The sequence below is a fragment of the Marmota flaviventris genome, chromosome 12 (assembly GCF_047511675.1).
Source record: "Marmota flaviventris isolate mMarFla1 chromosome 12, mMarFla1.hap1, whole genome shotgun sequence".
NCBI lineage: Eukaryota > Metazoa > Chordata > Mammalia > Rodentia > Sciuridae > Marmota > Marmota flaviventris.
In genome coordinates this window covers 94,434,486-94,449,061 of record NC_092509.1, presented here as the reverse complement: position 1 = coordinate 94,449,061, position 14,576 = coordinate 94,434,486, and the positions used below count along the sequence as shown (strand labels likewise).

Sequence of the window (14,576 nt, the reverse complement as noted above, 5' to 3'; positions counted from 1 at the left end):
GAATGGGGGAGACCTCACCAGGAGAAGTTGGGGAGGATGCTGCAGACAGAACTGAGCAGAGGTGGGGCTGGGCTGTGGCTCAGTGGGTGGAGCGCTTGCCTGGCATGTGTGAGGCACTGGGTTTGAGTCTCAGCACCACATATAAATAAATGAGTAAAATAAAGGTCCATCAACATCTAAAAATACATTAAAAAAAAAAAAAGAACCGAGCAAAGGCCTGGCAGCTGACAGGCGTGGCATTTGGAGGAGCGGCGAGGACTCGGTGTGGGCGGGGCAGTGCTTGCTGAGCATGGAAAGGCGCCAGTACCCCTAGTGCTCTGGCTGTTGGCCCAGCACGGGTTCAGACCTTACCTGTAGTCTGGTGGTTACACCACTTGTTTTTGCATTTTCAGTGGTTGCGAGAAAAATAAAAACAAGAGACTAGCAATATGACATGGGACAGTTTTTTGAAATTCAAATTCCAGGATCCATAAATAAAGTTGTGTTGGCACACAGCCCATTCATTTACATCTTATCTATGGTTCCTGTCTGGCTTTACAGACAGTTGAGTAGCTGCACAAAGACCACATGGACCACAGGCCTAAAATACTTACTATCTGGTCTTTCCAGAAAAAGTTTGTTATCCTACTATAGACTGGGGAATTTCTTTGGAAGGTTATTGTAGGGGAGAGTGAATCTGCCCGCAAAGTTAGTCTTTGCCAATGAGGAGTTGAGAGTTAGAGGAGTATTAGAACTATTGGTGACAGTGTTTGGATTCAAACTCAGGGCTCCTTGATTTGAAAACCTAAGATCTGAAGGTGGCTGTGGTATCAGGCCACTATTTCCATGTGCTTTGTAACCAAATACTTCTGCTAACTAGACCTACAAGCTTTTGTGAGACAGGCATTTCAAATCAGATATAAATTTCTCTTGTCCTGTGGCCTGTCATATAGATGTCTAAATCTGGAGTATTTTTAATTTGGGATGTTTTGATGATTCAGAATTGCATTTATAGTCATGTGTATATATCTTTACAAATAATGTAGTTGCCTATGTCTAATCAATGAAGGTAGATATTTTACAAAAATCTCTTTCATTTCCTGGAGAGAAGAACAGTCCTATATGCATGTATACAAATACACAAAGTAATTACATGGAGGTGGTAGAGAAGAAACAGGAGGGAAGTGATGGAGGCCGACTCTTCCCCTGGCTTAGCAGTGGGAGAATAATGATCAGAAAATAGAGTGGAGTCAGCTTTTGATGCTGTCACATGTACGATCCTGGTATGTGAAGCTTGCAGAACCAAATGGCCTGAATCCAGGTGCCAGTGGGTGGGATGAGGGGATAAGCCTCACAGTGTAAAATTTTAAAATTTGGCTAGTAAGTAAGTACCCTCTGACAGTCAGAGGTTTCCTCTAAAATAAAAACCAATAAATCATGTGAATTTAAACCTGTTCTTCAGTTCTCCAACTTCGACCTCATCAGCACCCCTCTCTTTCCCAGCTACGCCCTCTCCTGTGAGATTGAAGCAGCTGCTGAGGCCAGCACCACCTCTCCCAAACCTCGGAAGAGCATGGTGAAGAGGCTCAGCCTGTGAGTACCACCCAGGGCTCCTGTGGCCCAGGGAAGGTCTCAGCAGAGTGGGGGAGAGGAAATGTATCCAGCCAGGTCTCCATGAGTCAGGGTAGAAATGAAGGACACTCAAATAGTTGATCTTTCTGTCATGAGCTCAGAACATTTGTTAAATGCATTCATTCCTCTCTGCTCCTTCCTCTGGTGTGAACCTCCGTCATCTCCTGTGTAGACCACCCTGCCAACGTCTTTGTTGTCTCCGGGCTGTCCCCTTGCTCTGGCTTGCGTTCTCCACTATTATCCTGGTGATCTTTTGAACATAGATGATGTTGCTTCCTTACATAGAAACCTCTGAAGGTATTTTGAAATAAAACCTAAACTCCTATTTCTGTCTTTTAAGCTCTGTTACCTTGTCTTTATCTTTGATGCTGATGTCTGAGGATCTTTCTTTAGATCCATTCATAATTTTTCACGAATCTAGCAATGAGTTTTCTCTTCCACAGTTATTTAACCCTTCTACTGAGTTTTTAATTTCAGTTATATTTTTCACTTGGAAACAAAATTTTTCAAATTATTCTCTTTTTTTTTGTCAGTGGCTTGCTCTAAATTCTTGTTTTTATTTTCTTCTCTTTATGTCCTTAATATTTTAAATCATACTTATTTTATAGCTTTGTCTTTGGTAGACATGCAAACCTTTGTTGAATGAATGAATAAATTACAAGTTTTTTTCTAACAGTTCTCATATCTGAAGTTTTCAGGAGTCTAAACCTGTTGTTTGAGCCAGGTGTGGTGGCTCATACCTATAATCCCAGTGGCTTGAGAGGCTGAGCCAGGAGGATTGTGAGGTTCAAAACCAGCCTTAGAAACTTAGCTAGACCCTGTCTCAAAATAAAGACACAAAAATGGCTGGAGATGTGACTCAGTGCTTAAGTACCCCTGGGTTCAATCCCTAATACCAAAAAATAAAAAAGCAAAAATAAACCTGTTGTTTGTTATGCCTATTGACTTTCCCTTTGAGTGGAATACTTCTTTGTATGTATTTTTATAATTTTTATTGTGGGGGCTGGAGATGTGGCTCAAGAAGTAGCGTGCTTGCCTGGCATGCGCGGGGCACTGGGTTCGATCCTCAGCACCACATAAAAATAAAAAATAAAGATGTTGTGTCCACTGAAAACTAAAAAATAAATATTAAAAAATTCTCTCTCTCTTTAAAAAAATTTTTTTTTATTGTGAGCTCATTTTTATCAGGGACTTCTCTATAGTCTGGTTGTAGGTATATCCCTCTAGAAAAATTTCTTTTTCTTTTTCCTCCTCTCCTCTCCTCTCCTCTCCTCTCCTCACACTCCTCTCCGCTCCTCTCCTTTACTCTGCATTCCTCTCATCTCCTCTCCATACCTCTTCTTTCATTTCTTTTCCCTTCCTTTACGTTCTCCCAGGGATGTCTTGGCCTGAGAATTCCTAACTTCTAGACCACATAGGTAGTGAATCCGGGTGAGGTACAGGCCAGGCTCATACATGATTTCCAGGGAGACATTTTTCTTCCATCCCAGACAGACAGGCTTCCCTGCTATCTTCCTGGGTCAGTAGGAAGACATTTTTCTAGGCATTCTCTTTACTGAGAGTACAGACTTTTGAGGACCCTGGCTTTATATAAGGGATTTTGGTTTTAACTCCCCACCTTTTATAAAGTGAATCCCTCATCTCTGAGTCCTCTGTCTGTGTTAAAACCCATGATCAATGCATGATATATGCATATATGGCAAATTACACTGAACTCCATTAATATGTATAATTAATATGTGTTTAATACATTTTTTAAAAATATGCCACTCTTTTGCTGTAATTCATGCTTCCCACTTAGCAGAGCAGCTGGAGAAATACTCACATGCTTCCAGTTTTCAGTTCCTTTTCATTTATGTCCTGTAGGGATGTCCCTTACTGTCTTGCAAACTCAACTGAAAGGAGTTTTAAATACTGTTTTATAGGGGAAGGGTTTGGGTTATTGTAGGTCACCAGATAGTTGGAAGCTGAAGTCTTCCTCCTTGGTTTCTTATTCAAAGCATGACAACCTTCTTCAGTCTCATGAAGTTCCTTTCAGGGTAGGGGGTGATAGGGTATGGTGATGATGTTTTGATCCTGCTAAAGTGGTCCATAGACTGTTAAAAGATGAAGGGCTATTGACCTAGAAAGACCCCAGTTTAGTCAACTAAGCATTCTATGTGTACTTTGAAGCTGGAAATAACTTATTGGGACAAAATGTTTACTGCTAGTCATTAGAAACCTATTTATAGCAAACATTTTTCTAAAATACTAATGACCTGTCAAGATTACAAGATTGAGAAACCATCAAAAACTTAATCAGCACAAAATATTTGCTCCGTCATGGATCCAGATTGATAATGGCCCAAATGCTTGGCCTCTTGTTTTTTTGCAGACTGTTTCTGGGGTCAGACATCATCACCAGTAGCACTCCCACCAAAGAGCAGCCCAAGTCCACAGCCAGTGGGAGCTCTGGAGAAAGCATGGACTCCGTGAGCGTGTCATCCTGCGAGTCGAACCACTCCGAGGCCGAGGAGGGCTCTGTTACTCCCATGGACACACCCGACGAGCCTCAGAAGAAGGTATCTGCTCAGCCCTCTTCTTCATTCCTGCTGCGGGCGCCTGACGTAATGTTTGCCACACAAGGAATGTTTGCTTTTAAGTTTATCGCTCTGCAATATTTTCAAAGTCAAGTTTTAAAAGAGGTATCAAAAGCAGAGTTCAATCTAGAACCCATTCCTTATAGAGATAGGTAGAAAAGCAGGAAGAAGGTTGTTTTCTTCATTTGGCCTTTGAATTACTATCCCATAACCACATCTAAAGGTTCTGGAGGGTTGTGACCTGTAACATAAACTATACTTTATTCAGGAGAAGCAGGATTGCTTAGAAGGAGTGCAAAAGCCAGAGACAGAGATGTGTCAACTTGTTTGTTCCGTACCTTGCCTTGGCCGAGTTTTTACCATAATCATATTGCATAACAAACCACGCTAAAAATCAGCAACTTGAGACAGCAGCCATTTATTCTTTCAAATACATCTAAAGGGTTGGCTTGTTTGTGTCAGGCTTGGCCCTAGGCCACAGTTTGGTCCAAGTCTGCTTCACCTCCTGCCCCTCTTTGGACTAATAGGCTACCCAGCATATGCTGTTAGCATGCTAAGACAGCTGAGGAAGGGGCGAGACCAGCCCTGCAAGCACACAGCAAGCCTTTAATTACACTGGCTAAAGCAATCACATGGCCAAGTCTCACAGGGAAACATGCTCCCTGTGACAAAGAGTAGCAAAGAGCATGGGTACAGAGTGCAGGGGAGGGTGAAGAGTTGGGGTGGTCAGACAGCCTCTGGTGTCTGAAACAGATGGACAGTAATGAGAAGAGATACAGGAATTCTCGTGGAGTTTCCATTTTTCATGGCTGCATAAGTACATGAAAAGAATGTGCACTCTTGTGTACACATCTGCTTTTGGGCAAGGAGTTTGCGTCAGAGATGGGCTTTGCTATGATTGGAACTTACACCATTTGATGGGGATTTTGGGCCACCAAACTTGCTGTGTGGTGACCTCTGGCTTCTTAGCTTGAGTTTGGGCTGATGAGGTGCAGTGCTGCTTACGGTTCTACCATTTCATTTGTATCTGGCTCTGCAAGGGGACCTGTGTTTCTTCACATGGTGTCATTAGCAGTAACGTGTTATCTGGGATCCCTGAAGTGACTTTGTCGAGCAGTGGCATGGAGCTCAGGAGTCATAGAAAGAGATACTCAAATGCTGCCCCAGTGGGATTCTCCCCTTTCTGCTTTGAGTCCAGGAGATTCAGTCCTTCATGTTCCCAATGTTGAAGGAAAAGCCCTGTCAGTGTCTGTGGATTGTCTATCCTCTCGGGAGTCATGTCTCCTAAACCAGGAATGTGACCATTCTCCATGGTCTGACTGACACACAGCGTTGGATTTGTCCAAATCTAGCATGAAGTGTCATTCACTTTTTGATGGGTTCTTATGTGGTCAGGCCCCATAACTGATGGTGAATGATGTAGAAAAGGGGCTTCTGAGGCATTGCCTGCATCTGTGAGGGATTCCTCCCTCTCTGGAAAGGAGATGGAATCACTTTCACAAGTGGAGGTGCAGAGGAAGCATATCTAAGTGTAGGCCATTCCTTCTGAAACCATGCAGAAGCCCGCGTGCTGTCGTTCACACCTCCCTGGCTTTCTTTCGTCTCATCTCTTGTCTCTCTGATTTCTTGTACGAGTCGTGGCTTTGTATTCTTTGGATGAACCTTCCTCACAGTTGGGAGTTTCTGCACAGTGAAAGGTGGATGCTTACCTTGGGTGCAGGGAGCTCCTGGGCTGCAGAGTCCTGGCATGTCACTGGGAAAGGCCCTTGGTTCTCTGCTCAGTGCGTGGCAAGGCCTGGTGACTTCCAGAGTCCAGTACTACTCTGTAGTCCTGTGAGGACACCAGCAGCCCTCAGGACGGCCACCCTCCTTTTCCACAGGCTAGCTGTGAGGTGGCGCTCCTAAGAGCCGGGTGAAGGCGTAACTGGTGCCTCTCTGGCTTCGTCCTCCTGATCTGATTCCTGAACATTTATTTTTACACTTGCTCCTCACCGTTTCAATTCTCAGTAAGAATTTGAGGATTCGTTAGGTAGAACCACTCACCATTAGAACTCCTATAACCCAGTCATCCTCAAGGCTTTGCCTTAATTATAAATGTTGTTAGAATCATGGAAAATCTAACAAAAAAGTTTGCATGGAGGAAAATGAAGGTGAAAAAATGAAGGTGGACCTTTCTTGGCTAATACAAGAAAACTTATGCTGTAAAATGATCCGCCCTCAACCCTCACATCGATTCCCTTGGGAATATAAGCAAAACAAATTTTTTTAATGTAATGAAACCACATTATGATAGAGCTACAGTTAGACTCTCTACCAAAATTATCATATGAGCTTCCTGGCTGTCATTAAACAAACCACGCAGTAGAGTTTAATGTGTAGTTATGCCTCAGGAAGGAGAAGCCCCCAGGAAATATGACAAAGGAGACTCCATTTCCTTAGAAGCAAGATTATCAGAAAGCTAAAATTCTATAGTCCTTTTCCACAGAAGGGCACACAAAGATGAAAGAAATTACTCTTGTTTTCTAAATGGTTTTCAGAATATTTTATAAGACTAATATGGTATAGTTTAGCTTCACTAATTCTTAGAAATTACTCATAATTTTCTACAATAAGAACTGATCTCTAAAATGTTTGACCTTAATGATTTTTGCAGAGGGGGGATAACTCCTATTGAATTTTTAGCTTCCTCTCTATTTGCATGTCTTCAGTATGTCATTGATATTGCATGTATGATAAATAAATGGCTGATCACAAAAGCCACATTAACAGTAGCACCCCATTCCCCAACTGTCCTTGATAGAACATGAAAAAATATACATGGTTGGCTGTAGCAGCCAGTGTAGAAAGTGGCAGAGCTGCTCAAAGGCTGTGTCCTCCTGGACAAGTCACTTTATTCTCTGAATCTTATTCTCCTCATCTTTATAATGCTCCGCTTTTTGTTCACAAGAAAGTTGCAAGATCCAAATAAGGTAAGATATGAAAGCTTATCACCAACTCACAGGGCTGAACGTAGCAAGGATGCTGGGTTAATTCCCCATGTAAACTTCGCGCTTGCTCTGTAAACACGATGGTGGGGGTCAAGGAACTGGGTGCTTGTCGTGGTAGTATAGTCAGCTAGCTGGGTGAACCTGGAGCCAGTGTTCTCTCTGGGTCTCAGGCTCCTTGGCTTTAGAAAGGGAATGGGCCAGGGGCCTTTCCAGCAGGAATGTTCTACTCTGAGCTCTGTCATCTGTTATCCTCATCCTGGAAATATCTAACAACACAGACTTTTCCTCCTACAACAAAACCAATTATGAAGTGAAATCAGGTTAGAATGATCTTCGTGGCCACATTGAGAACTTTTGGGGCTCAAGGCCATGAGACTGAATCAAGTGTTGTAAGGCTTTCCTCCAGCCCTTTAAGCCTCCTTCCTTCCCGAGCCCATATTGCCTCTGGTTTCTGGTATCTGCTGCCATCTGCTGGTTAGCTTCTGTAAGAACAGTTAAAAACTAGGGAAGTGAGAGAACACCTGGATACAGTGATTAGGTCACCCTGAGTCACAGGTAAACATGTGCCATGGGGGTGGGAGGCGCTCACACCAGAGGCAAGTTGCTGTGGGGAAAATATTTGAAGTTTATTGCTCTCTGTTGCTACTTCTGATTTGAAAATTGCAAAGCGCACTGTTGGCCAAGTTCTGATAGTTTCCTTCTGGGATGTGTTTACTCTTCCAGCTCTCTGAGTCCTCCTCCTCTTGTTCCTCCATCCATTCCATGGACACAAATTCCTCAGGGATGTCATCCTTAATCAACCCCCTCTCCTCCCCTCCATCCTGCAACAACAACCCTAAAATCCACAAGCGCTCCGTCTCCGTGACATCCATTACCTCCACAGTGCTGCCTCCTGTTTACAACCAACAGAACGAAGACACCTGTATAATCCGCATCAGTATAGAAGACAACAATGGCAACATGTACAAGAGCATCATGGTAAGGAGATGGGGTTTCCGTCTGCGCTGTCCCCCCAGAGGACACCCCTAAATGAGTGCGATATTCCCACATCTGTACGTTCACACAGAATGATTGTGTCCAAATGCCAACTTCTCCCTGGGTGTGGATGAGTGGTATATTTCCATCAAGTATGTATACCAACAGTGCACACAGGATATAGTTTTTACATCTAAAAATTATTCATCCTGCTCAGTGTCATCCTTTTCAAAATTTTCAGTTTGTGTGACTGTATGGCTATATTCCAGGGAAGATGCCCTGGGCTCCCACCTTCTTGGAAGTTGTCTTGCATCAGGGTTTATAATTGAGTCAATGTGCGTTCTTAGTCTTGTGCTTCCTGGTGAACTTTTTCTTCCCTTAGTCATCAGGATCAAACCTGATCTTACTAAAGCAGATGATCAAGCTGGAGATACAGTTTTGAGTTTCTTATGAAAACTGCCTTTTCCTTAGGATAGTTAAAAAATGCTTTTAATAATGCCCATCTTTTTGGAATACACACAGAGCTTCCCATGGTGGGTGCGTGAAGTCTAGTATGTTATTACAGAAACAGACTCCTTGCTGATAGGACCTCTTGGGTCTTGAAAGTCAGATTCTCCTTTGCAGCAGAATCCCATAGCTAGTTCCACACCTCCCTCCCCACTCACCTCTGTGAGGACCCGGTGAGCAAATGCAAGCTGAGGTCTGCCTGTGACACAGTGGTGTGGAGGCGCTATCCTTTAACATTCCAGAGAAAATCTTTGCTAAGACATTCCTCAAATCAACAAAGTAGTTACTGAACATTTGCTGAGTATATTAATCATGGGACCAGGCTTTGAGGATAGGAACAAGAATGAGATATTTCTGTCTTTGAGGATAATAAAAAAGGTTATCATAAAAAAAGGGGAGATCATAAAACATTATTCAGAATATGCTAAATGCTGTAGCAGAGGCCAGATTAGATTGGACAGGCTCTTGTGGCCCACACAAAGGAGTTTGTGTTCATCCTACAGGCGGTGGGCTCTCATTGAAGGCTTTTCAGTAGTCAGACTTGTTCATCAGCAAAGCAGCTGCCCTTGGGGGACCTGTTGCTAGAGAGTGGGGGAGACTAGGAAAGGAGCCCGTAGGAGGTGAGATGGGCTTGGATGACAGTCATATGGCGGATACATAGGGAAGGCTTCTTAGGAGATGTTATTAGATGTTATGTAGCTTCTGGTTACTCTGGGGAGATGTGGGACGGGCGATGAGAGTCTGGCCAGGCATCTTGGTGTAGTGCGGCTCTGTCGAGTGAGATGCAGACTACTGGAGAACCAGGCTTGGGAGGGCATCTGAGTCAGAGGCACCAGGAGGACATCCTGATGGCATTGCCTGATAGACAGTCAGAGGCAGGGGTGGTAGGAGGCCGGTGCTGAGATGAGTACTAGGAGTGGTCCAGCCACCAGGGTGGACATAGTCATGTGGGAGTGAGTGAGTGTAGGATGGGGCACAGCTTGACTGGGAGTGAGGGAAGGGCTGATAAAGGAGCCTCAGAAGGCCAGAGAACCTCGGGGAAGCAAGGTCCTTTGTTAGGCTGCATTTTCAGCATGGCCTGCTCACATGGCTTCTCTTACTCGTGCCGTCCAGAGAGAAGTCATTTCTCCCACCTAACTCTACAGTGTCTCTGAATTATAGCATGGATTTGTACACCCAGGAGTTACCCTTGGGTCATGCCCATGAGTGTGTACGCTGTCCTGTCTGGGGACATCTGTGAGTGGCTGAGATTTTTCTAGTTCTTCTGCCAGGAGTCTTGAACTGCTGGGCTGAGTTTGGGGAGATGATTCATGGATCATCCAGATTGCTCTTCTCAGCACAGGTACTGCCTTTGGAATTTTGCACCTCTGTCACCCACCCTATGGCTGTTTATGTGACACAAGGTGGCGCCCCTCATCTTCATAAGCTTGCCACCTGCCTCTCAGGCCCATTCTGGACAGGTGGCATGACATGTCACGCTAGTGGTCTCCTTCTCACAGTTAGCCTGAAGAGAGTCTTTGCTCCATGGGAATTCCCTTTATCAATATGTTATACTTGACCAGAAGGTAGAAATAATTTAATCCAGGTTTGGCCTAGAGTAGCAAGTCTCAAACTTTTTGGTCCCAGGACCTGTTTAGAACCTAAAAAATGATTAAATATTCCAAAGAGCTTCAGGTTAATACAGGTTGTATGTATTGATATTTACCATATTAAATATTAAAACAAAATTTTAAAATATTTTCATTTATTTAAAATAACAACAAACACATTTCATATTCATGCAAATTATATTTTTAATGAACAATATCTATTTTTTCCAAAAATGATTGAGTAAAAGAGAAACATTGTTTTACTTACAATCTTCTTCTGGAAAGTTTGCTGAGATGTATTGTTTGGTTTGTAGTATATGATGAAAATCCAGCTACACAGGTATGGATTTGGAACAGGGAGGAGTATTTTAATGCTTTTTCAGATAATTATAGATATGCCTCTTCATGGATGAAGAGTTAATAAACTTAGTAATTTTTACTGTTTTATCAAGGACATTTGTAAATGAAATAGCTTTCTTTTGCTTTTGTTTTTTTGCTCCTAATATGTGGTGTTGAGAACACAGTGGCTGCTGGTCTGCTCAGGTAGCCCTCTCTACTGATCTGTGCTAAGGTGCCAACATTTCATCCCCGTCATTGCTCTACAATAACAGTACAAATTGTCAACCTGAGTGAAAAGACAAACAGTATCTTAGTATTATTATGAAAATGATTTCGTGAATTCCCTCCAGGATCTCAGGGACTCTGGGGCCATAGAGTCCCCACTGAGAACTGCTGGCCTGTAAAGAAGGTAGGAGAAGCCACAGTTTAACCCTCAGTTAAACTGTTAATGCTCAGTGACAATGGAGAAGTGTCTTCTTCTTTAAAAAAAAAAAAAAAAATATATATATATATATATATATATATATATATATATATATATATATATATATATATATTTTAGTTGTAGTTGGGCACAATACCTTTATTTTATTTATTTTTATGTGGTGCTGAGGATCTCGGACGTGCTAAGCAAGCAGTCTACAACCCCACAAGAAGTGTCTTCTACCACCAGAATGCTCTCAGTGACATTTCTCTCCATTTGGTAATCCCAGAGATTTCCTGAGATCTCTTAATGCAGTATTTATGGTTTCAAGAATGTGCATGAAAGTGATACTGAAGCCTCATGCACTAACTGAGCCACCAGCCACATGTGGCAATTGAGCATTTGAAATGGGCTAAGTCCAAACTGAGATGAGCTGTGAGTATAAAATACATCCCAGGGTTTGAAGACTTGGTACAAAAAAAAAAGAATTATAATATCTCATTAATAATTTTTCTATTGATTTTATATTGACAATAACAGTTTGAATGTATTGGGTTAAATAAAATATATTAAAATTAATTTTGTGGGCTGGCATTGTAGTTCAATGGTAGAACACTTGCCTAGCACGTGTAAGGCCCTGGGTTTTATCCCCAGTGCTATAAAAGCAATATTTTAGAAAAAAAATTATTTGTTTTAATTAGTTATACATGACTGTAGACTGCATTTATGTACTTTGATGTATATAAATGGGATATAATTTCTCATTTTTCTGACATACATGTTGTAGAATCATATTGGTCATGCAGTCACATGTATACATAAACCAATAATGTCTGTTTCGTTCTATTACCCTTCCTATCCCACATTCCCTCTCTCCCCTCCCTTCACTTCCCTCCACCTAATCTAAGGTAACTCTATTCTTCTCTAGTGCCTTACCCTCCTTATTGTGAATTAGCATTCAGCCTTTGATTTTTTGGGATTGGCTTATTTCACTTAGCATTATATTCTCCAACTGATGAAGGAGCAGAAATGTAATTTTTTAAATTATATTTTTCAAAAACTTTTTAGAAGTGTATGCTAAACATTTAATGGACACCTGGCTCACATCATATATCTGTTGGCAGGGTTGGTTCAATATAACAGTATATGACCGCATGACTGAGCTAATAGTTACTGTAAACATTAATTCTCCTCAGGAGCTTCTAGGTACAAAGTACTAAAATCCCAAGGACAGCCTTTGGCCTCCTTCAATTTGTAGCCTGGCTTTATGCTTAAATAGAAGGCTGGAGCCTAATATTCACCCCCAGGTGGTGTCCTTAAGTTTCATGCTGCTAGTTCGGTTTGACCCAGTTTGGAAAGAATTTCCTTCGAACTATTGAAAAATTATTTTCCTTCTGAAGAATTTCCTGTGCACCTATTTTCCTTTTGCAAATGGATATACCAGACATTTTGGTAATAGACAAGTGAACAAGATCTTTATTGCTTACAAGGACCCATTGTGTAATGCATATTGTTTATTGAATCACAAACACCAGCTGCTGCCCTGAGTAGAGGGAGGCATCTAGGCACTGCCATCCTCCGGTCACACTGGCAGAGTGTCTTGGGGGAGATTAGACTGTGTGTGTGTGTGTGTGTGTGTGTGTGTGTGTGTGTTTCTCTGTAGTCCTCTTACCTCCTGGTGAGAACAGCTTTTTGTTTTAAGCAAGAATAACTGAGTTTTCCTTACTTCTTTCACGTTTAAAGAAATCACTTGAGGTATGGAGCATAAGTCAGCCCTCCAGTGTTGCCCTGCAATGGCTAACTGGGGCAGAGATGAAGAGAAAATCAGACTTGTGCTTTTAAGACAGTTAGATTTTTATTGAAACATAATTTACATATAATTTTACATACAGATCTTAAGAGTTCAGTTCTTTGAGTTTTAATAACTGTATATGTTTGCATAACCACCACTCCAAATCTAAATTGAGAACATTGCCATCCCCCTAAAATTCCCTATGCCTCTTCCAACCGGTCCTCCTTAAACCTTAAGGTTAGTTTCTAATACCACCAACACAGGAGTTTTCATTCCTTTTGTTTTTGAAAGAATAGATTCCAGTAACATGTCATCTTCTGTGCCTGGCTTCTGAGATTCATCCACATTTTTGCACAAGCCACTTCTTGGTTCCTTCTGTTGTGAATATGCTACAGTTTCTTCATGCTATCTCCTGTTCTCTGTTGATGCAGATTCAGGTTGATTCTAGTTTGGGACTAGTCTAAATAAATCTGCTATGAATATTTGTGTATGTGTCCTTTTTTGGACATTTGCTTTCATTCCTCTTGGTAAATACATAGGAGTGGGATTACATAGGGTCACTTGTGCTTTCTGGAATGTGGCAGAACTGTAGCCATTTCTATCTTGTTGTAACTGGTCCCATAGCAGCTGCTCAACACACAAGGCTCATCTTGGTCCAGCACTGATAGTGCGTTACATTTTCACGACCCCTTCGTGGATATACTCTTTCATTGTAACCTTGACTGGTGCGGGGGCAACAGGCAGAGCAGATGTTCTCCCCATTTTAATGTCCTTATGCCACTGTTCTCATGCCAAGAGTCCCTTCTTCCCAGAGAGGCCTGTACAACTCAAGACAGCAAGAATGAGAGTGTCAGGAGAGTGCTCCCAAGAAGCATGGAGCTGCTTTACAAAAATTCCTTGTCTTTGCAGTTGACAAGCCAAGATAAAACCCCCGCTGTGATCCAGAGAGCAATGCTGAAGCACAACCTGGACTCAGACCCAGCCGAGGAGTATGAGCTGGTGCAGGTCATCTCAGAGGACAAAGGTGGGCACATGTTCCTTCTTGTCACAGCATATCATATTGGTCTCCAGAAGGTGGAGGCAGAAGGAGATGATTTTTTTTTTTTAATTGGAACCTAGTAGTGTTTTGTATATCGTGCAGGGGTGAACAGCAGGGTGAACATCATGCTTTCATCTCCCTTGGAGAATTGAGCATCTCAAGCAGCTTCGCCCAACCCCTACCCCCAACTCTTGTTTATCCTTTATATATATATATACACACACACACACACACACACATATATATGCATATACATATATACATATATATTTTATAAGTTGTTGATGGACCTTTATTTTATTTATTCGTTTATATGCAATGCTGAGGATCGAACCCAGTGCCTCACACATGCTAGGCAAGCGCTCTACCACTGAGCCACAGCCCCAACCCTATCCTGCACTCCTGCTAAGAATTCCTCCTGCCCATTCTTTGTATTTTTCTTATGAGCATTTTTCTCAGGAAAGCTCTCTCTATGTGTCAGGAGGTGGGGAGTAGGTAGAGGTAGTCTGTTGGGTTTTTGCAGATGGTCACATGCCTCCTTTACCCAGTAATGTGTTTCTCAGTAGTGGGTGAACCTGAAAGTTAGCGGTTTGTGTAAGAATTTCTCATTATTTCACTCAGTCACCTCTGGATGTATCTATTTGCTAATTTGAATTGGAATAGTTTCTTGAGAAAAAGGGACAGGCTGGTTAATAACTCCTCTGTCACAGCTTGGGGAGAGACTCGGCCAGAAC

At 42.3% G+C, this 14,576-nt stretch overlaps 1 protein-coding gene across 2 annotated transcripts in view; it reads left to right on the top strand.

Annotated features, from left to right (window-relative positions):
- Positions 1-14,576, top strand: part of Rgl1 (ral guanine nucleotide dissociation stimulator like 1) — a 147,445-nt gene that overhangs the window by 128,807 nt on the left and 4,062 nt on the right. For both annotated transcript variants that reach the window (XM_027935030.2, XM_027935028.2), the window contains exons 14-17: positions 1,483-1,572; positions 3,986-4,172; positions 7,901-8,155; positions 13,713-13,827. In XM_027935030.2, the coding sequence (XP_027790831.1) occupies positions 1,483-1,572; positions 3,986-4,172; positions 7,901-8,155; positions 13,713-13,827 (647 nt within the window). The remainder of the gene's footprint in view (positions 1-1,482; positions 1,573-3,985; positions 4,173-7,900; positions 8,156-13,712; positions 13,828-14,576) is intronic.